The sequence below is a fragment of the Monodon monoceros genome, unplaced genomic scaffold (genome assembly GCF_005190385.1).
Source record: "Monodon monoceros isolate NGI ecotype Baffin Bay Population unplaced genomic scaffold, NGI_Narwhal_1 Super_Scaffold_21, whole genome shotgun sequence".
Classification (NCBI taxonomy): Eukaryota; Metazoa; Chordata; class Mammalia; order Artiodactyla; family Monodontidae; genus Monodon; species Monodon monoceros.
The window spans coordinates 101,246,553-101,272,650 of record NW_021703778.1 but is presented as its reverse complement, the minus strand read 5'-3'; the positions used below and the strand labels follow the sequence as shown (position 1 = coordinate 101,272,650).

The 26,098-nt window shown below is 50.9% G+C and overlaps 3 protein-coding genes across 7 annotated transcripts; 2 read left to right on the top strand and 1 right to left on the bottom strand.

Moving 5' to 3' along the window:
• The first annotated feature begins 6,760 nt into the window (after positions 1 to 6,760).
• SDR39U1 (short chain dehydrogenase/reductase family 39U member 1) lies at positions 6,761 to 10,969 on the top strand. 2 transcript variants are annotated; one of them, XM_029237852.1, is made up of 5 exons: positions 6,763 to 7,153; positions 7,249 to 7,331; positions 7,707 to 7,828; positions 8,583 to 8,726; positions 9,001 to 9,747. In XM_029237852.1, exons 3-5 carry the CDS (start codon positions 7,762 to 7,764, stop codon positions 9,411 to 9,413), a joined length of 624 nt encoding a protein of 207 aa, XP_029093685.1. In that variant the 5' UTR covers positions 6,763 to 7,153; positions 7,249 to 7,331; positions 7,707 to 7,761; the 3' UTR covers positions 9,414 to 9,747. The 2 variants fall into 2 exon arrangements, with proteins under 2 accessions (XP_029093686.1, XP_029093685.1); XM_029237853.1 differs by lacking the exon at positions 7,707 to 7,828 and having other exon boundaries at positions 6,761 to 7,153; positions 9,001 to 10,969.
• Positions 10,970 to 11,131: 162 nt separating this feature from the next.
• On the bottom strand, positions 11,132 to 19,717 carry KHNYN (KH and NYN domain containing). Of its 4 annotated transcripts, none has more exons than XM_029237848.1 (8): positions 19,447 to 19,707; positions 18,570 to 18,790; positions 16,635 to 17,755; positions 16,346 to 16,476; positions 16,165 to 16,261; positions 13,433 to 13,540; positions 13,123 to 13,224; positions 11,132 to 12,583 (listed from the first exon to the last, which is right to left on the bottom strand). In XM_029237848.1, exons 2-8 carry the CDS (start codon positions 18,768 to 18,770, stop codon positions 12,331 to 12,333), a joined length of 2,013 nt encoding a protein of 670 aa, XP_029093681.1. In that variant the 5' UTR covers positions 18,771 to 18,790; positions 19,447 to 19,707; the 3' UTR covers positions 11,132 to 12,330. The 4 variants fall into 4 exon arrangements, with proteins under 4 accessions (XP_029093681.1, XP_029093682.1, XP_029093683.1 ...); XM_029237849.1 differs by lacking the exon at positions 19,447 to 19,707 and adding an exon at positions 18,880 to 19,368 and having other exon boundaries at positions 11,960 to 12,583; XM_029237850.1 differs by lacking the exon at positions 19,447 to 19,707 and adding an exon at positions 19,204 to 19,209 and having other exon boundaries at positions 11,960 to 12,583.
• Positions 19,718 to 19,846: 129 nt separating this feature from the next.
• Positions 19,847 to 23,032, top strand: CBLN3 (cerebellin 3 precursor). The gene is made up of 3 exons (XM_029237854.1): positions 19,847 to 20,939; positions 21,233 to 21,352; positions 21,692 to 23,032. The coding sequence occupies exons 1-3, from the start codon at positions 20,640 to 20,642 to the stop codon at positions 21,887 to 21,889; spliced, it is 618 nt and encodes a 205-aa protein (XP_029093687.1). The 5' UTR covers positions 19,847 to 20,639; the 3' UTR covers positions 21,890 to 23,032.
• Positions 23,033 to 26,098: the final 3,066 nt, after the last annotated feature.

The following is a 26,098-nucleotide window of genomic DNA, read 5'->3' as shown; positions in this document are numbered from 1 at the left end:
AACACCCGAATGACAGAAGTTTGCGTCAGCATAAAATTAAAACAGTTTCAAATAGTTTACTTCCCAGCCCCCTTTCTCAGCACTGGAGGATGTGCTCCACCAACACAAGAGAATAAACCAAGAAGTGAAGAGAGATCCCAGGATGACAGCCTTTGGTGTGGGGAAAAATCAAAAGTGGGGAATGGGGCTAGTATTTTCATAAACGTTCTTGCAGAATCACTTAACGATTTAAGTATCTGCGTGCATATTTGATAATAATAAAGCACGCAAAAGGCAGGTGTCGAGTAGCTATTTACTGGGGAATAGAGCATTCCAAATGAAGAGGGCTGGGAAGGGGTACATGTCCGGCAGATGGCACCACTGAGCAGCAGGCAAGACAGCGTGGGAGACAACCAAAGAGCTTGTATGTTGGGTGGATGGGGATAGAAGACAGGCATTCCAGGCACTGCAAGGTTACCTGGTTCTCATTTTAGATCTGGTGGGAAGACATTTCTGTGCATCACCAGCAGAGACGCAGGTAATGACTGCTGTAGGCGGTGCCGTCAGCAGCCAATGGCCTTTGCACAGAGCTGCAAACCAAGAGCGGCTGGAAGGCTACTTTATGCCTCCACAGAAGTAAACCTGGGGGGGGGGGGGGGGGGTTGTCCCACCTTCTTCCAGGGAGGCCAGCACCACCTGGCTTGGAGAGCCAGATGTCCAAGCTCAGGGCAGAGGATGGGGAGGTGCAAGCAGGCAGGTTTTGTTTGACCTGGTCTCCTCTCCCTGCCAGGCTTCACCTCCTGTGTCGTCCCAGGAGTCCCCGCCTTGCTCAACGCTCAACTTACAGTGCTTTTCCTTTCCTCCTGCTTTTTTCCTTTCCTCCCACCTTTTTTCCTTCTGCTGCTTGGCCTTTGTCTTCACAGAACTCAATTCAAGGTGAAAAATATGATTCGGACGCCAAACCAACCCAAGAGTCTCAATAAGGGCACTTGGTCATTCACTCACAGCGGAATGTGTGATTGGTCTATCTGCCTGTAAGTATTGATATTATAATATCAAATTATAATATATTATCATGATGATTATCATATCGAGCATCATCAATGTTGTTAGTCGTCATTACTGTGGTTGTTACTGTTATTATTACTGATTGCTGTCATTGTGATTGTTATAAAATATTGAATAAAGTTTCTCTATCCGTGACAAAAAAAAAAATGTCATCCCTAAGCCAAGGTAAAGCAGGCTCAGTGCCAGGCAGGGCTGGGCAGGAAGTCCTCAAGGTCCCCAGGTGCATCAGAGTCCAGCCCAGGTCCCAAGGGAAGCACTGACACTCACCCCGCAAGCCCAAGTCTGTGTGATCTCAACAATGCCCAGCACTTGTGGGGAGGCACAGAGGAGAGAGGCAGTAGGGCACTAGTAGGGCAATGTCCCCTAGCCTGGCTGAGAGGGGATCAGACCCCTGATTTAGACAGGGCCTCTTCTCAAAAGCAGCCCAACCCTTCACATCCAGCCCAGCCTCCCGCTGGTCTCAGAGCCCACTGGAAGTCCAGCCACTAGGCAGCCTCGGCTTCCTTCAGCCTGCCCTGGACTTGGGGCTAGGACTCCCCCAGCTGGCCACCTTTTGAGCAAAAATGTGCCTCTCTGCCATGGTCCTGCCCTCAATCCATAAACAAATTGTGCTGTGCACCTACAGTGTCCCAGGCACAGGGAGACAAGAGCAAATAAGACAGGTTCAGTGCCTGCCCTATCAGAGCTCACAGTCTATGAGGCTTTGCCTGATTTATGTAATAATCTCATTTTGAAAAATTACAAGATGTGAAGTGTCATTTGTATAGAATAATGCGAAGTTCACAAATACGATTTCGTTTAACCCCCAAATCAGAGGATGACTGCAGCTGGAACACTAACACTTATTGCTGAAAAGCTGTATGGTTTCGCGGTTAAGCACGCCAGCCCTGGAACTGACTGCCTAGGTTCAAATCCCAGCTCCACCGCTTAGTAGCTATGTACCGACCACAGGCAAAATAATGTCTTTACGCCTCGGTTTCTTCATGTCTGAAATACAGGTAATTATAGTTCCCAAATCATACAGTTGTTGTTAGCATTAAATGAACCAATATTCTGCTTAAAACACAGAAGAGCTCAATATAAGTTAGCTATCATTGCTACCACCTAATCCAAATTCCTAATTGTGTAATTAGAACCCAGAAAGGTAAAAGGACTTCTACAGTCATACAAAGTTTCTGACCCTTAACCAAGGTACTGTTCTCTCTGGCACTGATCTTCTTAGGAACTAGAAAATTCACTCAAAGGAACTTAACTTTCCCACCCGACACTCCAACCAAATGCTTAAATCCTCCTACCTCATCCTCATCTGGTGATCACCAAGCAAGGTGGCTACTCCACTTTCTGACCGTTCAGATAAGAAAGTTCTCGAACTAAAATCTGCTCTTTGCAAACATGGTACAAAAGGATACATGCACCCCAATGTTCATTCCAGTGCTGTTTACAATAGCCAAGACATGGAAGCAATGTCCATCGACAGAGGAATGGATAAAGAAGATGTGGTACTTATATACAATGGAATATTACTCAGCCATTAAAAAGAATGAAATAATGCCATTTGCAGCAACATGGATGGACCTAGAGATTGTCATACTAAGTGAAGTAAGTCAGAAAGAGAAAGACAAATACCACATGATATCACTTATAGTGTGGAATCTAAAAAAAAAAATGATACAAATGAAGCAAAAGGTGGGTAACAGAGCAGGGAGGAGGGTGGATCTGAAGAGGTGAGTGAAGAATAGGGCCTTTTTCCTGTCTGCACCCAATCCCTAAGAGAACCTTCCATTGAGTCCTTTGGCCTGTTCTGTCTCTCACGTCTTTGGTCCTAAAGCCACACCCCTTCCAGGAATCACATCACAAATAAATTACTCGCACTCAAGTCTTTGTTATCAGGGTCTGTTTCTGGGAAAACCCAAACTAAGATACCCCCCAAAATCAAGATTTATTAAATCTACTATAATTAGTACAATGTGATGTTGATGCAAAGACAATCAATTAGAGCAATTAAACAGAACGGAGTCCAGAAAAAGACACATTCATCCATGGACACGTGGTTTATGACAAAGGAGGAAATACAGGGCAGTGGAAAAGGACACTCATTTCAGTGCATATTGCTGGGTCAAGTGAATATCCATGGGGAAAAATGAAATTTGACCCCTATCTCACACACACACAAACATCAGTTCCAGGTGTCCCACACATTAAAAGTAAAATAATAAAACTTCTAGACAATATGACAGGAGTATCTTTATCACCTTGGGGTTTAGAAAGATTTCTTCAAGGCACACAAAAATCACTAACCTTGGGCTTCCCTGGTGGCGCAGTGGTTGAGACTCCGCCTGTCGATGCAGGGGACACGGGTTCAAGCCCTGGCCCGGGAAGATCCCACATGCCGCGGAGCAACTAAGCCCCATGTGCCACAACTACTGAGCCCGCGCACCACAACTACTGAAGCCTGGGCGCCTAGAGCCCGTGCTCCACAACAAGAGAAGCCACCACAGTGAGAAGCCTGCGCACCGCAATGAAAAGTAGCCCCCGCTCACGGCAACTAGAGAAAGCCTGCGCACAGCAATGAAGACCCAACGCAGCCAAAAATAAAATAAATAAAAATTAATTAATTTTAAAAAAGAAAGTCTATGGGTTCAAGTCCCAATCTAGGTTTTGGCCAGGTTCGAGTCCCAGCACGTGGGTTCAAGTCCCAATCTGAGTTGCTTGGTTTCACTTCTATCTCCACAAACTCTGGGGTCTAAGGAGACTATGTTAAAAAGGGGGACCAGAGGGGTTCTAGGCTCCTTTATCTGTTGGATCTCCATATTAGGATCTTGGTTGATTGGTTGATTGGTTGGTTGGTCCTATCATACTTTAATTAGAAACTATGTGAAATGATGATGTGAATAGCATTTAGCAAATTACATGCCAGAGCCTGAAAGAAGTCGTAAAAATCTTCCCAAGCAAAATGAAGCAGTGGGCATTCACACAGAGCTGGCATAGGGGAAGGTGCAGAGTTGCCAGCAAACCCCTCATCCTACCCTGCCCCAGCCCACGCTGAGAGGAAGATCCCTCCCTGAGTCCTGGCTTCCTGTCCCGCCCCACAGTGATGGCCTGACCACCCAGAGGGACTGTGCTCAACTCCTTTTGCTGTTTCAGGAAGCAGCTGTGGAGGAAACTGTCCCATTTCAATGAAAGAAGTCCTTGCGATTGCTATAGACTCAGGAGGAACCCTTGTCTTCCTGAAGGGCACCAGCTGCACTTGGCCCTACACCCAGATGTGCAGACAGAAATTTCTCAGGTCTTGTTGTCTGGCTCGGATTTGAACGTTTTAACTGCCAAAGTGTCAGATGGGGGCTTCCCTGCTGGCGCAGTGGTTGAGAGTCCGCCTGCCGATGCAGGGGACACGGGTTTGTGCCCCGGTTGGGGAAGATCCCACATGCCGCGGAGCGGCTGGGCCCGTGAGCCATGGCCGCTAAGCCTGCATGTCCGGAGCCTGTGCTCCGCAACCGGAGAGGCCACGACAGCGAGAGGCCCGCGTACCGCAAAAAAAAAAAAAAAAAAAAAAAACCCAAAGTGTAAGATGGACTTTGAGATCTGCGAACGGTTTAACTTAACTAGATCAGTTGTCAAAGGAGAGGCTGAGGAGGAGGGAGCAGCTGACCCACCCATCTCCAGAACCCCAGAGCAAAAAGACTCTAAGGCATTACAAACCTGCTCTCCATCAGCCTCCCAGGGGAGGAGGAGTGGTTGCTGGGATCAGAGCGCTGTCCCTATGTATGTCCCCTCTTACAAGGGGCACAAAGCTCTGGAAGGGATTCCCACCTCACTTCCATGAGGATACTGATGGACCTCCACCCTCCTGAATCTGTGGTCTAAAGGCATCTGATTTAGCAGACTCTCCTCCCCCTCTCCCCACAACTCCCCACCCCCGCACTGTCCCAGGTATTGTCTCCTGTCAACCAGGCCTCTGGGTTACAAAGACTGACTGACAAAGCACAAGACAGCCTCAGCCCCAAAGCACACTTTGTTTTTGGTCTCTGGAGAGTTATTTTATTTTCTAGCTAACTTGACAGTGCATTTAAGTGAAGATGTGTTCAATTCTATCCAGCATATCCATTTGTAACGGGAGTGTTTCAGGATACATATGCCACAAAGTGTTCCTCCCACATATTTTTATATATATATATATTTTTTTAATATTTATTTATTTGGCTGCGCTGGGTCTTAGTTGCGGCATGTGGGAATCTTCGTTGCTGTGTGCAGTATCTTCGTTGAGGCATGCGGGATCTTTAGTAGCAGCATGCAGATTCTTTATTTGCGGCATGCTAACTCTTAGTTGCAGCATGCATGTGGGATCTATTTCCCTAACCAGGGATCAAACCCAGGGCCCCTGCACTGGGAGCACAGAGTCTTAACCACTGGACCACCAGGGAATTTTCCCCACATATTTTTAAAAGACCATTCCACTTGCAGTGTGTGGAACAGTTTGGAGAGAGAAAAACATGCTGAAGCAGAAATCTATTAAAGAGACTACTGCAGAAAATAGACCAAAGAGGATAATAACTTGAAGAACAGTCATGGTGGCAGAGATAGAAATACATGGATCTGGGAGATATTTAGTAAGTAAAATCAAAAGTGTTTTAGATCTCCAAGAAGATATATCCAGTGGGAAGTTTTTATAGGATTCAGGAGCGCTGAGGCTCTCCTATAGTTCATAGGCGATTCGGGAAGTCTTCTTTGAAAAAGCTGGTAACCGAATTCACCGAGGTAGATTCTTGGGAGAAAGTGCACAATGGGAAGAAAGAAAGATCCGTAGGACCCAGCTTTGAGGAATATCAACATTGTAAGACCTTAGAGGAGGTGGAGCAAGCAACACAGACTGAATAAAGCTGGGCGAAAGACCCAGAAGAGAGTGTGGCTTTCCTTGAGGCCGAGAAAAGAGCATTTCCAAAGGGAGGGAGGAGTCAGCAAGTGTCCAGTGATACAGAGGTCAAGAAAAACGACTGAAAACTAGGCGTTAGTTTTGGTGACACGTGGGAAATCAGTGATATTGGCGAGAGGGGCAATGAATGATAAAGGCAAAGCCAGATGGATGTGAAGTAGAAGTAGAAAATGGACACCACTCTTTTAAGAAGTTTGGCTATGAAGGTGAAGAGAAAGACAGGACATTAGCGGAGGAAGAGGGCTGGAGAAGGGTTATTTTAAGTCGAGGGGATCTTGAGAACGTTTAAATGCCGACAGGAAGGAGCCGGAACAGGGAGAAGAAAAGGTGAAATAATAGGCCGGGTAGAGAGAAATCCATTGTACCTCTGGACGGATTCTCTTGTACTACGTATCCACGTATCCACGTAGAGACAGCCATAATTCGGAGGACTGAACAGCTTCGGGTTTAGGTCAAAGGTTTTTTCTACACTAAAACCTTCCCTCTTCCGCCTCCTCCCCTTCTTTCCCCGCCCCCTCAGTCTATTTCCCCACCCCCCGGCCTCCTTGCCAAGATCCCCGCCTCTCCTTGCAGTGAAACATACAGCGTTCACTACGAATTCTTCCGGGTCGCCAGGCAGGACCACGCCCAGTCCTACCCGCCCCACGAGTGGAGGGCGCTTCCCGAAAGACGCATGCGCAGAAAGGCTGCAGTCGTCCTAGAGGTGGACTCTAAATCTTGCGCAGGCGCGTTAGGTCCTGGTCGCTATGAGGGTTCTTGTGGGTGAGGGAGGGCAGGAAGGGGGAGTGGGAGGAGGCCGGTTTATACAAAGAAAACATAGCCAGAAATTGAGGGCTAGGAGGCCGTTTCTGAGAGAGGGCACCGTCTCGTGCACAGGCAACCTGGCCTTGGCCTCAGAGCCTTAGAAGCCGAATCTCCCTAAACTCTGTGACCTGTGTCACCTCTGCATCGCGGGGAGGGGGCGAGGAGGGGAGAAGTCTGGCGTCAGATGGGAGGGCACCGGAAGAGGGGGCCACGTGGGGACGGAAGGCGCCCCCGGGAGGATAAACACCTCTCATTTTCTGATCAGGTGGCGGAACGGGCTTCATTGGGACAGCCCTAACCCAGCTGCTGAAGGCCAGGGGCCACGAAGTGACGCTGGTCTCCCGAAAGCCAGGGGCCGGTCGGATCACGTGGGTATGTCCAAATTCTGGAAGCATGGGGGGTGGGGTGGGGCCTAGTTTGGTGGCGCAGGGCGAGGACTCGCGGGCACTGTGTGCTTTCTCCAACAGGATGAGCTCGCTACGTCGGGGCTGCCCCGCTGCGATGCCGCCGTCAATCTGGCGGGAGAGAACATCCTCAACCCTCTCCGCAGGTCAGCCGGGCCCTGAAGCTGACATCCTTCAGAGCAGAGGGAGGAGAGGGCCGACTCTGAGGATTACCTGTGAGCTGTGGAGAATGGGACTGCCAGATTGAGAACTCAGCCCGTATACCGGACTGCTCGTTCCCCCACCCCCACTCCTCCACAGCCACTTGCCCTTCTTCCCGCTCAGCTGGTGGACCTTGCTCCCCACTCAGGATGCCCAAAGTAGATGTGCCTTTTCCTTCTACAGAAGAGATGGACCATTCCTCTAAGCTGCAATGCAGGGTTTTATTAGAAACGGATATGGATGGGCCCCAGGGAAAGAGAGGAAAGGAAGGGTATGTACATGTATTTAGTGGCATTTTATTTCCCCTGTTTCTCCTGCAGGTGGAATGAAGCCTTCCAAAAAGAGGTTCTCAGCAGCCGCCTGGAGACCACCCAAATGCTGGCTAGAGCCATTGCCAAAGCCCCACAATCCCCCCAGGTCTGGGTCTTAGTCACAGGTGTAGGTATGTCCCACACCACCAACCCTTAGACTAGCCAGGGAAAGGAGGGAGCACAGTGAGGAGCAGCTCAGGCCCCAGAGTGCTGGTCTTTTCCAAGCATGGGATCTACCTAGGCCCTCATTCCATGCATATTTCTCCTGACTTTTGTGTACTTTCACTGAGAAATGGGGACCTCAGAGAAAGTGAAGGGAGTGGCACTGCTCCCAGTGCCAGGGAAAGTCCCACCTACTTCCAGGTCCCTTATTTCTTATAGCACATTTCTTTAGGAACAGAATTCTTGATTCTTGTATTTTACCTTTGGGACCAAATAACAAATACACACACACACACACGCCACTATTCTAAGTGATTTGCACATATTACATTTAATCCTTACAAGAAACCTATGCAGTAGGTACTATTATTCCCATTTTAAAGATGCAAAAATTCTGCACAGAGACGTTATGTAATTTGCCTTTAGTTAGAGTTAATAAATGGTGGAGCTGAGATTAAAACTCAGGCAGTCTGGCACCCAAGTCTTTATTCTTAGCTTCTCACTCTAGCACCTCAGCTTAGCCCCATAACGAAAGATAAGAATGACTCCAGGGCCGGAACAGATCAGCTCATGGAGAAGATCAAGGGGAAAATATCCATGGCTCTGAGTTCCCGTGGGGAGATCCCAAGGGCCAAGGAGGGTGAGGCCAAGGGGAGCCTTGACTGCAAAGGGCCAGACAGGACCAAGGACACGCAGAGCAAACAAGTGCTGTTCCACCGGCAGCTTACTACCAGCCCAGCCTGACTGCCGAGTACGATGAGGACAGCCCAGGAGGGGATTTTGACTTTTTCTCCAACCTTGTAACCAAATGGGAAGCTGCAGCGAGGCTTCCTGGAGATTCTACACGCCAAGTGGTGGTGCGCTCCGGTGAGAACCAGGGCCCTGGGTATCAGACACGGTTGGAATGCCTTCTCTGGGCTGGGAGGGTGGGGGGATAAGGGGAGCTGGGCTTACAGAGGATGCCTCCACTTCTAGCTAACCTACAGGTGGGAGGGCGGGACATCCCAAAGAGAGCCACACCCCTTGCCTGCCACAGAGCAGTCAGCATGGGGAAAAGGTGAGGAAGGGGAAGCAGGGAGGAACAGTGGGACTGCCTGGAGGCTAAGGGGCCTTCCTGTACCGTCCTTCTTGCCCGCTCTAGGGGTTGTGCTGGGCCGTGGAGGCGGTGCCATTGGTCACATGCTGCTGCCCTTCCGCCTGGGCCTGGGGGGCCCCATCGGCTCAGGCCACCAGTTCTTCCCCTGGATTCACATCAGAGACTTGGCAGGAATCCTAGCCCACGCCCTTGAAGCAAGCCACGTGCAAGGGGTCCTGAACGGAGTGGCTCCAGCCTCCTCCACTACCAACGCTGAGTTTGCCCGGGCCTTGGGCGCAGCCCTGGGCCGCCCAGCCCTCATCCCTCTCCCCAGCACGGTGGTACAAGCTGTCTTTGGGCGAGAACGTGCCGTCATGCTGCTGGAGGGCCAGAAGGTAGTCCCAAGGCGGACACTGGCTGCTGGCTACCAGTATTCCTTCCCAGAGCTGGCGGCAGCCTTGAAGGAAGTCATAGCCTAGGTGGGGGAGGCTCAAGGAAGGGCCTGAGGCCTGTCCCTCAGCGGGGGCTTTCCTAATGAGAAACAATGAGCTCAGGTTCTCCTCTGCTTGAAACCTGAAACCATCTGGTTTTAGGGAGTCCTCTTTCTTTCCCATTGTCCTGTTGCCACACCTTATTTAACTGAGAGACTGTCCGCTGTTTCAAGGCTGCAGTCTCATCGAGTTGGGACCTTAACCTCTTCAACTGCTCCTAAATAAATTCCCAAGTTTGGTTTCCCTGCATGTCCTGTTCCTGGCCCATTTCTCCTTTTTGCTGTGTAGAGAATGTTCCGCAGTTTAGGCAATAAAGATAATTATCTCACTAGCTTCAGCTCATCTCTTTGGCCTAGGTTCTGAAATTTATTTCAAGGAGTGCCATCCTAGGAGACCCTTTACATGGGGTTTTGAAAGTTATAATGTGCAACATCTCCCTTCTTGGTCCCTCCATTGCCAAAAGAGTTGGCAACAAATTTGAGGCACGAGGTTATGACAAAGGTAGAGGCAAGAAGAACGGTGATCCATTTCCAGTGGGCTCTGTGGTCACCCTGCATACTTGTTTCACGCAGCGCCGTTAGGATGCCAGCAGAGGAAGGGACAAGGTCCAAGTCCAGGACAGCCTTTAGTCTGTCACTGAACAGCCGTGAATTGATAAAGCAATCACACACTGGCCCCAGTTCACCAGGCTGCAGCAGGACAAAGCTGTGCAAAGCTTAGGACTGTCAAAAGATAAGGACTTGCCTCTCATCTGACTGGGGCCACTTAAGTCAACCAGGATCCCTAGCACAAAAGGGCAGAAGATACCTCGAGCCCACTGCATACCCACCAGCATTGAAAGTGAAAGGTACAAGGAACCTATCAAAAGTTACAAACTCAATCCTTTCAGGGAAGAAGAATCCCAAGTATTCATCAAGGAGCCTCTCGCTTTTTCTCGACCCTGGTTTCTGCCACAGTTTGACCAGAAGCAGTTCCCCTAGCCCCCAATTCAGGCCATAATAACCAATCTCCTTTCTTCTGAGGGGACTATGGGTTGTCTTTGAATCACTGTTACCACCCCGACTAGCCTCTCCAACTCGCCTGCCCCCAGCCCAGCTCAGTGCAGTGTAGTGGTGGACCTCACCAATGGGGAGGGGCAAAGACACTGGGACCCTAGGACCCTCTCCATCATCGTTCAGCTCCACATGCTAGTTGCTGATACAAGGATCTGGGGTGATTTCAACTCCCTGTGCCACTCAGGGAACAGAAATCAGCCTAAAAAGAGGGCCATGTCCAGGGACTTGCTGCAGGGCCCAGACAGCACAGAATCCAGGAACACCTGTCTCACTTCTTTACCTGGTTTTGGACTCTTTAGGAAGTTGACTGGCTCTGTACTGTTCCTGATGGAATGACTGGCCTCAAAGGTAGAAGTAACAGAAAAGCATATTTGGGGATGCACTAAAGGAAGGACTGACTAGTACTGTCCACGGATGGATGTGCTGCCTCGGAGGTAGTAAATTCCCTGGTACAGGAGGATTTCAAGCAGATACAGGACAATGACCTGTAGGAATCAAGGAGGAAAGAGAATGTCCTGAGGTGACAGCAGCTGGTCTGGTGGCCAGTCAAGTACCTTCTGACTCTGATTCTTCAATTTTCGTTTTCCAGATTGGTTCCTCTAGATACAAACTCTATAAACCCTCCCATCCGCATACACGCACACACAGACCAGAAGTGGGTCTCGCTTTATGCAACATATATGTTCTGTAAAGAAGATGCTAGGGTCAGGTCACATGAACGTTTTGCTTGCAGAACATGGCTTCGCTGGTTTGGTGACTGCTCAACGCTCGAGCAAGTGCATTAACCGGGGACTGCGGACTTTCTGACACATTCGTTCAACTGTAAACAAACACCTGAATGCAACAGGAGAGCTGCCATTGATAGGAAGGAACCCTGAGAGTTTTCTGGTAATGCAAACAGTCACCCCTAATTAACCGTTTTGTAAATGTGGATTTGGGGGGGGGGGGTTGCCCAAAAGGGACGCAGCCATTATAGGGCACATTATACTGAGGATGCAGTATTAAAACATCTAGGGCACAGGTCCTGGGGACAGAGGACCCTCGGCTCTCTAAAAGTGAGGTTTTGGTTAGGAAGCCTGTGCAACCACAGACAGACACACCTGAGGCTTGGTCCAAGTACCTTTCCTCCAAGGAGCTTTCCTCCACGTTCTCATCTCTCCTCCCAACAGGCTTTTTTACCCCTGACTTGTAGGCGGAAGTAAAGACCAAGATCAATCAAGGTCACAGGCAGGCATAGCTGAGACCAGAAGCCAAGTCTCCCTCTGCCTTCTCCACCAGCTCCCCGCTGCCCCACTGTGACCCAGACCCCATAACACTAGCCTTTCCAGGGCCCAGCATTCCCTTTGATGCGCCCAGGAGCCCAGCCAGGCCTGGGACTCGTCCTGTCCTCTGGCCATCAGAGCAGCAGCCAGGAGGAGGAAAGGCTTAGCTTCCTGGCCACCTGTTCTACATTCCCCTCCCACCCACCCTAGCCTCCATCCCCAGCTCAGCGTGGAGGAGGGGCCGACAGTCCCCATCTCCGAGACCCACCCTTCCCAGCAGCCCCCATTCCCTACAGAAACCCTGCATAAAGCAAGGTTAAGAAGTTAAGGCTGAGCAGAACCTCCTGAGAGCTGGTTGAGGTCCTGACTCAAGATGAGATCAGGTCACCTTACAGACCTGTCCCCAAAGTGCCCCAGGCAAGAGCATTCCCCACACACGAATGCGCTTCCTTGGTGCTTCCCTGACACAAAGCACCAACTCAGGGTGAGACTGGGTCAGGGTCTGAGCAGCAGAGGGACCCTCACAGAATGAGCTGAGCTGGATGAGGCTGGAGCTGACGGGGTGGCAGTCGCTCAGACAGGTGAGGCTCAAAAGTTGAGACTGAGCAGGGCCTCAGAGAGCTGGTTGATGTCCCGGCAGTACGGCTCCCGCTGCAGGATGAAGTCCACCTTGTGATCCTGGCCCCAAAACACCTCCAGCAGTTGGCGCCGGAGCCGCTCTGTCTCCCGCGTCTTCCGAATGCCACCGCTGCCTTTCTCCTCTTCTTTTCTCCCCTGCTGCTGACTACTGTGTTCTGTGAAGCCCCTGGCAGAATGCTGCGCCTTAGAAGACCCCTGTGCCCTGGGAAGAAGCAGAGGGAACAGGAAGAACTGATGAGCATCCTCGAGGGAGGTGAGAGCCCAGTGGGCCTCCCTGCTCTCCACTCCCAGTCAACTGCCCTGCCTAGTCTGGGCTCTGGGGAGTGACCCTGAAGTTCCAGAAACTGACCACTGAGGGGCAGTATCAACCCACTTCTGAAGGGAAGATGGCCTGTTCCTTCGGAACCTGGAAGGTGAACCTGCCACTATCTAGTTCTAGTCTAATAAATTAATCACTTTATGTCCAACAGAGGGCATGCTCAATGCAGCTGGCCATAAGTAAAAGCAAGCACCTTCCAAATAACTCCGTCCAACACACTGATTAGGGAAAACAGGAAACAGGAGCTTCCCTCCCAGCCAGGAGGGTCTGAGTCAGGATTCCTTGGGCCAAGCCCAAGGCAACTTGAACTACTACAGAATAAAGCTGGCCCAGATTGAGGTCATTCTTCCCCCAATTCTCCAGGCCTGCAAGGCTCCTGCAGAGCAAAAGCTAGGGCTGCCTAGGAGAGTCTGAGGCATTACCTGACCGGCTTCTTCAGGAACTCATCCAGTGTGGGGCCATTTCGCCCCAGTGGGTCATCAGGCACCATGAAGAGGTTTCCCACGAAGGTGAAGGGCAGCAGGCTGGATGGGCACAGAGAATGTGTGGTCACAGAGGGGCCTTTGCCCACCTCCCGGACAGTTAAGACCAACACCATCAGAAGCTGCCAGCTACCATCCTTCGCAAAGCAATGTCAGCCCCTTCCCAGAGTCCTCACCCGGTGGCAGAGCAGAGCTGGTTTTAGAGAAAGGTCTGAGTCCGTGCCCTGTGCTCAGGGGAGGGCTCCCTCACCGCTCTCTAATGATCGCCATCCACTTCGCAGACTCCTCTGCCAGGTCCCGGAACTGGTCATTGGAGACAATGATCCCATCGGTCTCTTCAGCCAGCTTCACCATGAACCTGTCACGAAAACCACGGCCGCCATATTGGGACTCTCCAAGGTCCCAACCCCAAAGAGCGTTATCGACTCCCGTGACCCACTTCCGGTGATGGAGTTCTGGCCCCCTCACCTTGATCCAGCCCCCAGGTGACTGACTGCATACAGGTGCCACGGGTTAGAAAGGAAACTCATGAAAGATGAATCCATCGTGGTTCCCCAATAGCATCCCCTCAAGTCACCACAATCCTCCACTCAACACTTTGTGCCTCATTAGCATGAAACAGAAAGATCTGGCTCTGGCTCTGTCTTCTTCCACCGTGCCCCCATGAATCAGTCACAGATCCACCATGCTCCTCCTCTGAAAGGCTTTCCACTCTGCTTCCTTCTTTTCCAGTCCCACCATTACCATCTGAGCTACCCGGACATTGCAAGCATGGTACTACTGCATAGCCTCCTGGTGAGGGGGTCCCCTGCCCCCAGCCACGTACCACCCTCCAGTCTCTCCTGACCTCCCCCAAGAGAATATGCTCTTCCTACACAAAAGTCTTCCAAACTTGCCCTTTATCTACCGAATATTTCCACATGTCCAGGCCTGGCAGCCAAGGCCATCTAGAACCCAGCTCCAAGCCACTCTTATGGCCTTATCTCACCCCATACTCCCTGCTGTACTCAGCTCCTGCCAAAATCAATGATCAGATTACACCCTGTTCTTCAAACATGCCCCGTGCTGTCCGACTTCCATTGTTCTCAAACTATTCCCTCCATCTGGAAGGTGCTTCCCCAACCTCAGTGATGAACGGAACCACCAGGGGAACTTTAAAAAAATAGATGCCTGGGCCCCACTTTAGTAATTCTGATTCCACAGGACTAGGGTAGGACTCATGAGGTGAGTCCTTTTTAACAGGTTTAAAACCTAGAGCTCCAACGCATCCCATGTCCTTGTCAATCAATCAACAAAAGCTCTCAAAGCTTTCTCTTCCCACAGAACCCCAGCCAGAAGGGGGATCCCTTTCCTCTCCATTCTGTACTGTTGGTTTACATTTTCTTTGGGCTCTCTGAAGTCGAGAATCAGGTCTTCCCTGATTCCCTGCATTCCTGCTTCCTTCGGCAGGCCACGCACCTAGTACTAAGCAGGCAGTCAGTATTTGAAAGACACTGTGGTATAGAGGGGACTAGTAATCAGGATTCGGTGTGACAGGTGTCTGGTTCTGAGTTTCTGTCTGGGAAACAAATTAAGAAGATGACATAAAAATGTATATGGTATCATATAATGTACAAGAGGTATTTTCAAGTTAAGCATATTTTACTATTATCACATCACATCATACGTTGTTCCGCAGTATTCAGTAGGCCTGTGCTACGTGCCACTGTGTTTTTCACTGTAACTAGGCAAAATTCCAAATTCATATTGTGCTGTCTGCCTATCAGGATGTACACCACTGTACAGACATGTGCCTTCAAAATGTATTACAACTGACTCAACCTTCAGTTTTAACTGTGTCAGTGCTGGCGTGTAAAGAAGATTCCATAGCGCAGATAACCTGTGAAATCTAGACATAAAACAGAATAGCATCGGGAGAACGTGAACTTTTTGTAGAATACCATTTTCCTGTTAGGGAGTAAGAGCTAAGTATTTGAAAAAACAAAATATATAATCACTTCAGTTTGGAAACTTGTTTTTAATTTAAAACCGAAAATCCTAGAGAATAAAGAACTTGTCACTAGTTTTTTTAAATCGGTTAGTTAGCTTTTAAAATCCGCCCATCTCCCACACTGTGTGCACACTGGGGAAGGAATGTGCCCCGTGTTTTTCAGTTAAACCAGCTAGCAGCTTTAAGTTCTCATTTTCCCTTTGCTACTTCATAGCCTTTGCCAAGAAAATTAACTACTCTGACTCTCCGTCTCCACTTCTGTACAAGAGGTAGGCCCTCTGCCACACTTGATTGGATCCATGAAAAACTAAGGAGTATCACTGCCCTCCTGCCCAGCACCTTGAGTGAGACAAACACATACCTTAGCTTCTTTTCACATTCACAAGGAGGATGAATAAATGGAAGAGGACCTTGAGACAAAGAGATTAATCCACTAAGAGACTCCACAGTCAATGACTGTGCAACCTGGGACTCAAATCCAGACCTGCAAATTCTAAGACCAGTGATCTTTCACTGTCTTTTATTATACCATGTTTTGTACAGTCTTATTACGCATGGAATGTGTTTCTTCATTTATCGTTATTTTGAACATTTATTCTGGTTCTTCCAGAAGGTTGGGGAATTTCTCTATGTGTTTGGACATCTAGGTTGTAAGAGGCATTTGTCAGCTATTCATGTCATTGGCTTTCCCATCTTTCCATTAAACCAGTATTTTCTAGACAGTAAGGCACTATATAAATATGAGGCATCCTTTAGTTTGATGAGTGAAAAGTGAAGGATGAGTGGACAAACAGAGCTGTCCACCATCCATCTCATCCTGCCTGCAGGGCAGGTTTACCTCCCCAATCACAGGGGCACATGGAGGAGAACTGACCCTTGTCCCACGACTCAGGCTTACAGACAGTGTGAAGGGTCAGGAGCTTCTGTCTCTCCCTCAGTCTCCCACTTGGCTCCTTGAATATCCAGCCTGTGACCAAGAAAGAAGCAAGTACCTGTCGTCATAGGAAGAGATCCTCTTGCCATCCAAGACCCGGGAGGGAGTGAGGGAGAGCAGGCTGAGGGAATACAGCTTGTGCAGGAAGTGACCCTCTAGAGAAAGAGGAGCACAATGGGGTTATCCTCAAGGTGGAAGCAGGGCCCATCCCCGGACACAAAAGACCAGTCCCAACTCACCTCTGACCTTGGAGTCCCTACTGAAACGCCACTGAGGCACAAAGACAGTTATGTCGCGGTGGCCACGGTCCCAGAAGTACTGCACAGCAATGGCAATGCCCCGGCTGGAGAAGTAGTGCTGGAGGCCATGCCTGCAGTGGAAAGGGGTCAGCATTCTGGGACCCCCAGGGGGGCCTGGCAGCCTGGCTGTACTGCCCCCCACTTCTCACATATCCCCAAGGTGAATGCAACTGCCCATCTCGTCATCTCATCCCCCTCCCCAGGATGCTCAGCCCCACCAGGTACTCACACCATGGCCACGTTGCTGCCATCGATGACAACATGGCGGAGGTCTGGCTTGCCTGGCACATTGGCAAGGCACAGGGTGAAAGGGTCCTGGAGGGCCTCCTGGAAACGCTGTGTGCCAGTCACCAAATTACCCCCCCGGGTGCCTCGTTTCCACGGAGACCCCCGACCTCGAGCCACGACCTGCTGCTTGTCTGCCCTGTCTCCTCTGTCCCCTCGATCTCCGCAGTGCCAAGGGGGTTCAGGCGCTGGTGGGGGGCTGGGCACTCTTGGAGGTGAGGCTTCCCCATTATGGAGCCGCTGCAGGAGGGAGGCTCCCCGGGGCTGGGCTGCCTTCTGACACGGGCCCTGGGTGCCAGGAGGCGCGTCCTGGACCCAGAACCTTCCTCTTTCCTGAGGCACCCCCTCCTTCCCCAGGGCCTTCCCTTTCAGAGGCACTGCCTGCCCTGCCTCTCCTCCTCCTGACTGTGGCCTGAAGGCCACTTGTCTCTCCGAGGCCTCTTCCCCGGGCCACTCCTTCCACCCCAAATCCATCTCCCTGGGACCACCGTGCTTTGTCCCCTCCTTCTCCATAGCACGTCTCTCTCCCCTTGGCTCCTCCCACCCTGCAGGTCCTGTGTCCAGAGACTCCCTGCTGTCACTCAGGGGACTCCTGACTCCCTGGTGCTGAGCACCCATTAGACTTGGGCTCCCCCACTCCCAGGACGGGAATGCTTGGGGCCCCTGCCCCCTGGATGCCTCTTGCACCAGGCTCAGCAGTTCTTCCTGGACAGCAAGGGGCAGCTGCAGCAGGGCCTCTGTGTGGGCATCCCCCCGGGACTGCAGCAGAGAAGAGAATTCTCTCAGCACTCCAGCACACTGAGAGGCTCCAGGGGATGGCCCCAGCCGAAAGTCCCAGCTCAGCCGCTCCACCAGCTCCTCCACTCGGCTCTGGACCATGACAAAGGCCTCGGTCAGGCCGCTGACCATCAGCGAGCCGGGCACCCCCGGCACCAGGTGGGCTGATGTGCTCCAAGTCAGGCAATCAAGGAAGAAGCCCTGGGCTCCCAGAAAGATGCAGTGCAGTTTGGGTGGGTAGTGAATTTCATTCTGTAGCTCTGGGCTGCAGAGACCCTTCAGGTACTCCTGGGGGAAAAGGTGGGGAGGGGAGGTAGGAAAAAAAAAAAGAGACTGCTGGAATCCTAAGTGGCCCAATAGCTCCTTCGGGGCCGCTGCTCTCCTCTGAGCTCCAGGATGCCTGAGGAAAGCAATGGAGCCCTACAGATCTTGAAAAACGTGGTGGTTAAGAGGGGAGCGAGAAACTCACTTCTTTACCTTTTCAGTTGACAGCCTGTGGCTGAATTTCCATGTAGAACTTGCCTCAACTTAAGAAACTGTTATAGTTAATTGGTTAAAAGGCTGTCTCTTCTAAACATTTATGTGTGTGTATGCGTGTTGTATATTTCCATCATAACAATCATTGACAACTTGTACCGAACTCACGCTTTACATGCTTTATCTAATTCACAATAAGTTCAGTGAGGTGGGTACTGTTATTATTCACATTTTATAGATAAGGAAACAAACTAGGACCACACGGATGGTATTTGGTCGTGCCTTACTGTAAGTCCTGACTAACTCCAAAGGAATCAGTGTGGCCTCCCACCCCACAGTGAATTCCTTGGTGGGGCCTGCCTGCCCAACCAGATTATCTCTTCTCTCCCAAAGAGTAAAAACTGATTTGAACTGAGTCACTTATCTCCAAGCCCTGGCAGAATCTGGGTCATCGCAGCAGAAATGAAACCAAAACTCTTGACAAATAGAGAGTCTGGAAGCTCCTCAAAGCTCAGGGCCGGTGAGACAAGCAAAGAGTGGAGATCCTCCCCAGCCCCTCCTCTCTTCTGCCTCGTCGGGGGAGGGAGTCATTGTTTTCCCAGAAGGGTCAGGGAGAGGCGTTCACCTTGGCTCTGCTGGCGTTCTCCTTGGGGCCCTCCAGCTGCAGCCAGATGTGAGGGTTCTCAGGACAGTCCTTCGGGAGGACGCTCATCCCCACCCTGAAGATGCGCTCCACATGGGGTTGCTGTTCCCGCACCTTGTCCTCGGCCTCCGCAGTCACCGCAAAACGGTCAGGGGACGGGGAGCCAGCCCCCCAGGTAGGCATGGCTCCTTGGCCGCCCAGCCCTGGAAGGAGGGAAAGCAGCTCAGAGCCTCAATGTCCCCTCAGCCCAAATTTGGTCTCCTGGCCTACACCAGCTATCAACAGGTCGCACCTAGTTACCAAACTGGTAAACCCAAGAGGTAACCAGCACTTCAGTCCAGCCTGGGGATAGAGAGGGAATGTCAGATTATCTGGACACAAGGGCCTTCTCTCCGGAGACAAGTCATGGATAAACAAGGCTGTCTCTCTGGGATGGGTGTGTGGCCTTTGGAAAATGACCACAGCCCTGAGCAGGAAGCGGGGGCGGGGCGGTGGGGGGGGGAGATCCAGCTGGGTCTGGAGGCCAGAAGGAGGGGACAGGTGACGAAAGAGTCCCTCTCCTCCGGGTCTCTGCAATCTCCGGGTCCAAGACGGCCTCTTAAAGATGAATCCTCACCACGGCTTGAACTGGGCTGTCCTCTGGGTCCCTTGTCAGCCATTTCCAAGGTTCTAGCCACTCCCACCCCTCCCCCTTCCTCCGCAGTCTGCTGCACCCCTCGGTCGCGCCACGAGCCCCACGCGGGGCCCAGGGGTCGAACCGGGCCCCGCCCATAGCCACTGGCGGCTGCCGCCCCCCGACTGCGCTCTGCACTGCGGCCTCTGGCTCCCGCGGCCCGGGCGCGGGGGAGAGCGCGCCTACCCGCCTCGCCGCCCGCTGCGGCCTCAGTCCCGCCGGCGCCGCTCGGTGCCCGCCGGCCCCAGCTTCGCCCGCGCCCCCGGCCCAGGGAAGAAGGGCGGGGGGCCCGAATCTGGGCGGGCCTTCCCGATTCCTCACCCAACGGGGACCTCTCTTCCCCACATCACGAACAGTGTTTTGAGTCACTTCCTGGCCGGGGGCGGAGTCAGCTGGGCCCCTCCCGGGGCTGGGCCTGCACCGAGCCCCGGCGCGCGCCCGCCCCCGCCAGCTGCAGGCTGCTCTCCGCCGGCTGCCGGAGCCTCGGCCCGGGCCCAGGCCCCAGCCGGGTCCCCGCCCCCGGCCCCGCCCACAGCCTACTCGCCCCCCCCCCCGACCCCGCCCACTCGCCCGCTCTTGCTCCAAGCCTGCGGGGTCACGTCTCCGCGCTCTTCTGAGTTTTCAATCGCTCCACGCAGTTGTTTCTCAGGAATGAGGAACCACTTCATGGAGAGATGGAGGTGAAGAGCGCCTTAAACGGACTGATGCAGTCCCTTCGGATGAAGATATAGAAGACCAAGGAAAGAAAGAGACGGGCCCAGGGTCACAGGACAGTGACACTGTTGGGCCAAGCACTTTCCACCAAAACAATTGCGGGGAAAACACAAGGACACTCCCTTTTTTCCAACGGTGGAAAAGATGCTGCTAAGAGGGCTGCTGACTTGCGACGGATTTTGAAGAGGGGAGGAGTGAGGGGAGGAGCTGTAGGAGCTGTCTCACACATACGCACACACACACATACACATACAAGAATTCACAGTCTCACACAGACACCCATGTTCTCTGTCGTCCCAGTTCCAGCCTTCAATGCTCTCGGGAGGGGCTGCCCTGGGGTTTTGGCTGTAGCCCTCCTGTATGGCTGCCTCATTTCTCCTCTCCCTCCCAGAGCCCAGCTGCTGTCATTTTGTGCCCTGCCGAGGAGGCAGGAACTGCAGTGACAGCAGGAGTAGGAGGCAGGAACTGCAGTGACAGCAGGAGTGAGAGGCCGGACAGAGTCGTGGGGCACAGAGAGGGATGGAGAGGGAGATGCCAAGACCAGGTGACCATGAGTCCCAGAGAGGGCTGAGAAGCAGCGTGAGGGGTGGTGAGAGCCTGGAGGAGAGGTGGACAAAACCAAGGAGCAGACAGAGAAGGCTTGTGGGTCACAGAGCCACTCAACCATGCTGGGAGCAAAGCGACACTGGCCACCAGGTCCCTCACTCAGCCCCTGGCTGACCTTGGCCCTGACACTTATGGCCCTGAGGACAGGGTGGGCCCAGGAGGGGACAGAGCCAGTCCTCCTGGAAGGTGAGTGCCTGGTGGTCTGTGAGCCCAGCCGAGCTGCTGCAGGGGGACCAGGGGGAGCAGCCCTGGGAGAGGCACCCCCTGGAAGAGTGGCATTTGCTGCAGTCCGAAGCCACCACCACGAGCCAGCAGGGGAGATCGGCAATGGCACCAGTGGAGCCATATACTTCGACCAGGTAATCCCTCTACCCTGCAAAGACCTGGAATCACTGTCCAAACCCACTCTGCTGCTAAGGAAACAGCCCTGCTGTGGCCAGTTGCCCCCAAGCCTTCTGCCCGTCTCCCTTCCCTTCATTCCCACCACACCCTCCTTGCCCTTTCTCACTATTGCTTTTGAATCCGTGCATTCCTCCTGTTTGGTCTACTTGCCACCCCTTCCTTTCCTTACTCACTGCCCCTTCCCCCCAATCCTGGTTTCCCCGAGCCCCAGGCATCCCCAAGCCCCACTCAGTAGGGTCGCTTCTCACAGGTCCTGGTGAACGAGGGCGGTGGCTTTGACCGGGCCTCAGGCTCCTTCGTGGCCCCTGTCCGGGGCGTCTACAGCTTCCGGTTCCATGTGGTGAAGGTGTACAACCGCCAGACTGTCCAGGTGACCTGAACCCTAGGCCCTGTCCCATCCCCGGCTCAGGAGGGGAAAGGAAGGGGGAAATAAGTGGAGCCCAGGGGATCCGCAGGCAGACCTCCATTGGCCTGCATCCTGGGGGGCCAGGAGCAAGGCGGGAAAGGGCCCGCCTAGCAGAGACTGTGAAGGAGGCACAGAGTCCAACACCGGCCACCTCTCAGCCCTCCCAGGAGGCTGCTCTGAGCCTCACGTTCCCAGGTTCCAGAGTGTCCCTCTGGGGCTGCAGAGAAGGAAGGAAGCCCTCAGGAAAGTGGGGGTCCCGGGACAAGGACTAGGGAGAGGTGCTAACTGGGCTCCCCTCCCCAGGTAAGCCTGATGCTGAACGCATGGCCTGTCATCTCGGCCTTTGCCAACGACCCAGACGTGACCCGGGAGGCAGCCACCAGCTCTGTGCTACTGCCCCTGGACCCTGGGGACCGGGTATCTCTGCGCCTGCGTCGAGGGAACCTGCTGGGTGGCTGGAAATATTCAAGCTTCTCTGGCTTCCTCATTTTCCCACTCTGAGGACTCAAGCCTTTCAAGGAAGGAAATCTGGCCCCTGACCCCTGCCCTCTGCCCTCTCCTGCCCCAGAAGTAGCATCTTCAGGGCAGGAGAGAGACTCCCTCTGGCTGCCTTTATTATTCCACGTCCTTGCATGGGACCCTGTGCCAAACATCCAAGGTGAAGAGTAGAGCTCTGGTGTCTCGGGACCTGCCCCTCTTAACCTGCCCCTCACAGTTGCCTCTCACTGCATCTCTTTCTGCCTGCAGCCCTAGGATCAGGGCAGGGTTTGGCAGGTAGGGAGGCCTGTGCTACTTTGCAGACTCTGCTCCTCCTGTCCCCCCAACTCCAACCCAGCTTCCTGCTCAGTGCTATTGGGGAACAGGTGGTACAGGTGGGCCTGACAGGCCCCTACAGGGGACCAGATGGACCAGCCTCAGCATACCCAGCAGGCTCCTTCCTGTGAGGAGTGCCAGCATCACAGATCTCGGCCAGCACAGTCAGAAGCTGAGCCAGCACTGTGTGGACTAGAGCAGGAGGGAGACTCAGCCAGTAGCAGAACTGTGGGGAGGGCCACAGAGCAGCCCAGAGCCTGTGGCTGGTGCGGCAGGAAGGGGGCATGCACCCAGCCTGAACACAGTATACATTTTTCACGTACATTGGGGCAGCCAGCCGACGGTGAGCCCCGCATCTATTTGTGGAAGATCCCAGATGGACTCTGGCCCTCATCTCCCCACCCAAGACATGGGTGTGTATGTTTGCTTTGGCCGAGCGTGGGTATACAAAGGTTCCTTCGGCAGCTGGAGGTGGAGGTAGGTCACACGTGGGCAACTGTAGATCTCCAGGCATGGAACACGTCAATGACCGTGGCCCCCTCCTAGAACTGCTCCACCTTTGTAGTCTCAAGTTCAATCACTTCATGCTCTGACCACCACCCCCTTCCTCCCAGCTCTCTCAGGGACCTTCACTGTACCTGTCCCACACTATCCCACAACCGCTCTTCTTTCTCCTGATTTGTGCTGTCTTATCCTCCTCCTTAAAATTCCTTGGATTCCGTAATTCATCCTTTCAACCACTCTCCTGCCAGTATTATAAACTCTGTCTCACCTCTCTGTCCCATTGGCCCAGCATGGATGAATCTATCAATAAAGTAATTAGAGAATGATGCTCAGTGAGACCCTATAGGATCACTAAAGAGAGAACACGACATTACAACTGGGTTCGGGGGTTACAGGATACAAGCAGGTATGCTGTAGGGAAAATAAATGTAAAACTGTATGTCAGAGTCAAATAAAAAAGCATTTGGTAGTGCCTGAGTTAAATAGGAAATACCAATGTGAATCTGTGGTTTTCAAAAGAAATAACTTTTTCAAATTTTGTCACTAAAGCAGCATAGAAACAACATCAGGAAAAAATCTGATATGCATTCATTCTTAGCACCTGAAGCTTTGCCTCAAATATTATTCTCCTTTAAAAGGACTCAAGGCCCCTTGGAGAATAGCTCCATGTCATAAATAACTCTAGGCCTGGAACCTATTGGTGAAGACAAAAAGCAAAGGTGCTTTCTTAAATGTAGGGTAGAGCTGAGAAGGCAAAGGAACCAATTTTAATAGGCTTCCACAACTTGACATTCTGTGACAATTTGATAATCAAAAGGAAAATAATATTGTTAATTGGAACAAGGCGAATTTTTAAAATCCACAACTCTGTTGTGATTTTCAAAAAGGAAGAAGTAACTATACAATGTACAAAAATGTAGTTAGTATACTGAGGGAAGAAGTATGACTATAATAGGATATTTTTAGTTAATTTTGATAAGTAGAAGAGTATAAGTAGAGCAGATATTATATCTATTCATAAGGTGCATTTATTTTTCTTTATCTGCATAAGTAGGGAGGGGTGGATCCAGAGAGCTCTCAGTAATTCCAGAAAACGTTGGAACTGTACCAAAAATGAAAGAGACTGATTGGCACCATCTGGTCATATATTACAACTAGGAAGAAAGAAGCTCCAACAGTGTGTTACATGAACATGAATTAGGCAAACGTCCAAAAGATAACTGCTCAAACATGATCCTTCATTTCTTGGGAAAGGGGGCCTCTATACTACCCTACTAATTATAATGAGATTACAGGAACAGTAAAACCCAAAATAATAATGGCTTAAGCAAGATGGCAGGTTATTTCTGTCTCACATAGAAGAATCTGCAAATAAAGACTGCAGGGTTGGATGGCAGTTTTATGATCGCCACAGCCCAGTTTTCTTTCTTGCTGTTCTACCACCTTTAGCATATCACCTCCTGACCCAAGATAGCTCCTTGAGCTCCAGCCATTACATCACTCTTACAGTCCCAGGAAGGAGGAAGGAAGGGCACACCCATTTCCTTTTAAAGAAGCTTTCTGAGAGGCACCTCCAACAGTTCTGTTTGCATCTCATTAGCTAGAATGTAGTCATATCTAGCCACACCAGGCAAGGGAGAGAGGCTAGGAAATAGAGTCTTTATTCCAGGCAGCTATGCCCAGCTAAAAGTCAGGAGTTATATAATAAGGAAGAAGAGGAGACTGGATACTGGGGAAAACAACAATATTGGGGATATTGGGGAAGTTTGTAAAAATGCAAATGAGCTAGATAAATTTGTAAATAATGTCAGTAAAGTTATTGTATTAGTTTTTCTATTGCTGTGTAATAATTACCACAAAGTAGTGTCTTAACACAACTTTGACCTATTTATTATCTCACAGTTTCTGTAAGTCTGAAGTCCAGCAGAGCATGACTGGATTCTCTCCTCAGGGTTTCATTAGGTCAAAAGAAAGGTGTAGGAAGGGCTGCCTTCCTTACTGAAGTAGAAGAATCCACTCCCAAGCTCATTCAGAATTCAGTTCCTTATGGTTGTAGGATTGAGGTTCCTTGCCATCAATCTCCGGGCCAAAAACATCAGGCCAAGTCCTTCTCACAGTTTAAACCTCTCTGACCTACCCTTCTGTCACGTCTCTGACCTTAAAAATTCTCTGATTTTAAGGGTTCTTGTGATTAGATTGGGCCCACACAGATAATCCAGGATAAGCTCTCTATTTTAGGGTCTATAACTTTAATTACGTAGAAAATGTCCCTTTACCGTTAAACATAAGAGGTTTGGGCATGGACATCTCTGGGACATCTGCATATCATAGTCATTAAACTTAAAGATGACATCGTTTAAAGAAAAGGCATCCAGTTACAATACACTAATCCATGGGAAAAGTGTAGACTTGAAAATTTGCAGTGATATATAAGGTAAGCACTGGCTCAGATTTTCATCATCTCAGAAGGTAAAGTATTTCCCAGGTCCCAACCAAGAATTCATTGATTAATAATTCAAAACTTCATCTGCACTGAGATAATATTCTTCTTTTGGATATCCAAATTCAAAAATTGGTCTGAACTGAGATAGTGTCCTTCTCTTGGGTCTACAAACCCATTTTTATAATGAGTATAAGAGTAGGTGTAAAAAATTTTATAATCCTTGTAAGATGTGTGTGCTTTACCAAAACGCTTGATGCTTTTAGAGAAGCTGACATATTATACTGATGATTTGATTGAAACGTATAGGAAGATTTAAGTTTGCAATCAATGTTTAAATAATTTGATTTGTAAAATGTGTAGATTTTGACTTGGTTATATAGTGTTTAAATGTTGAGACAACTTTTTGCTTAAGTAGATTTATGAAGTAAATAAATTAAACAATAAATAAAGCACAGATGGTGGCTAGTGTTCCTCTCCAGGCACATAAATCTCCTAGGACTCTAAGGATCCTAAGAATAGAATCCAACTGTCTGCCTTCCCTACACCCACGCCCTGGCAGCTGATTGCTACAGAGAAAAGTCCTGCTGAAGGATATGCTGTGTCTCTAAATCCATGGTCTCCAGCCACCCCTGGAGCAATTCTCCAAGCAATTCTGTGGTTTCCTTTGTCAGTTTCTTTCCTCATCTTCCCCTGAATCCAACTGAAGGCTTCTGTTCTCTCCTTAAAACTTTTACTCCTCCAACTGCCCCCGCTGCCAACAGCAGACTCTTCACCTTCTACTTCACTGAGAAAGCAGAAGCCCCAGGAGGAACCCTTGCCAGCAGCGCATCCGAAAACTCACCTTCCTTCTCATCTCTCCTTCCTGTCTGGCTCAGTAGAGGTCGTGTCCTTTTTTCTGTCAAGGCGGCTATCTTCATCCACCAGTCTTGAATTCCATTTCCTGGAAACAT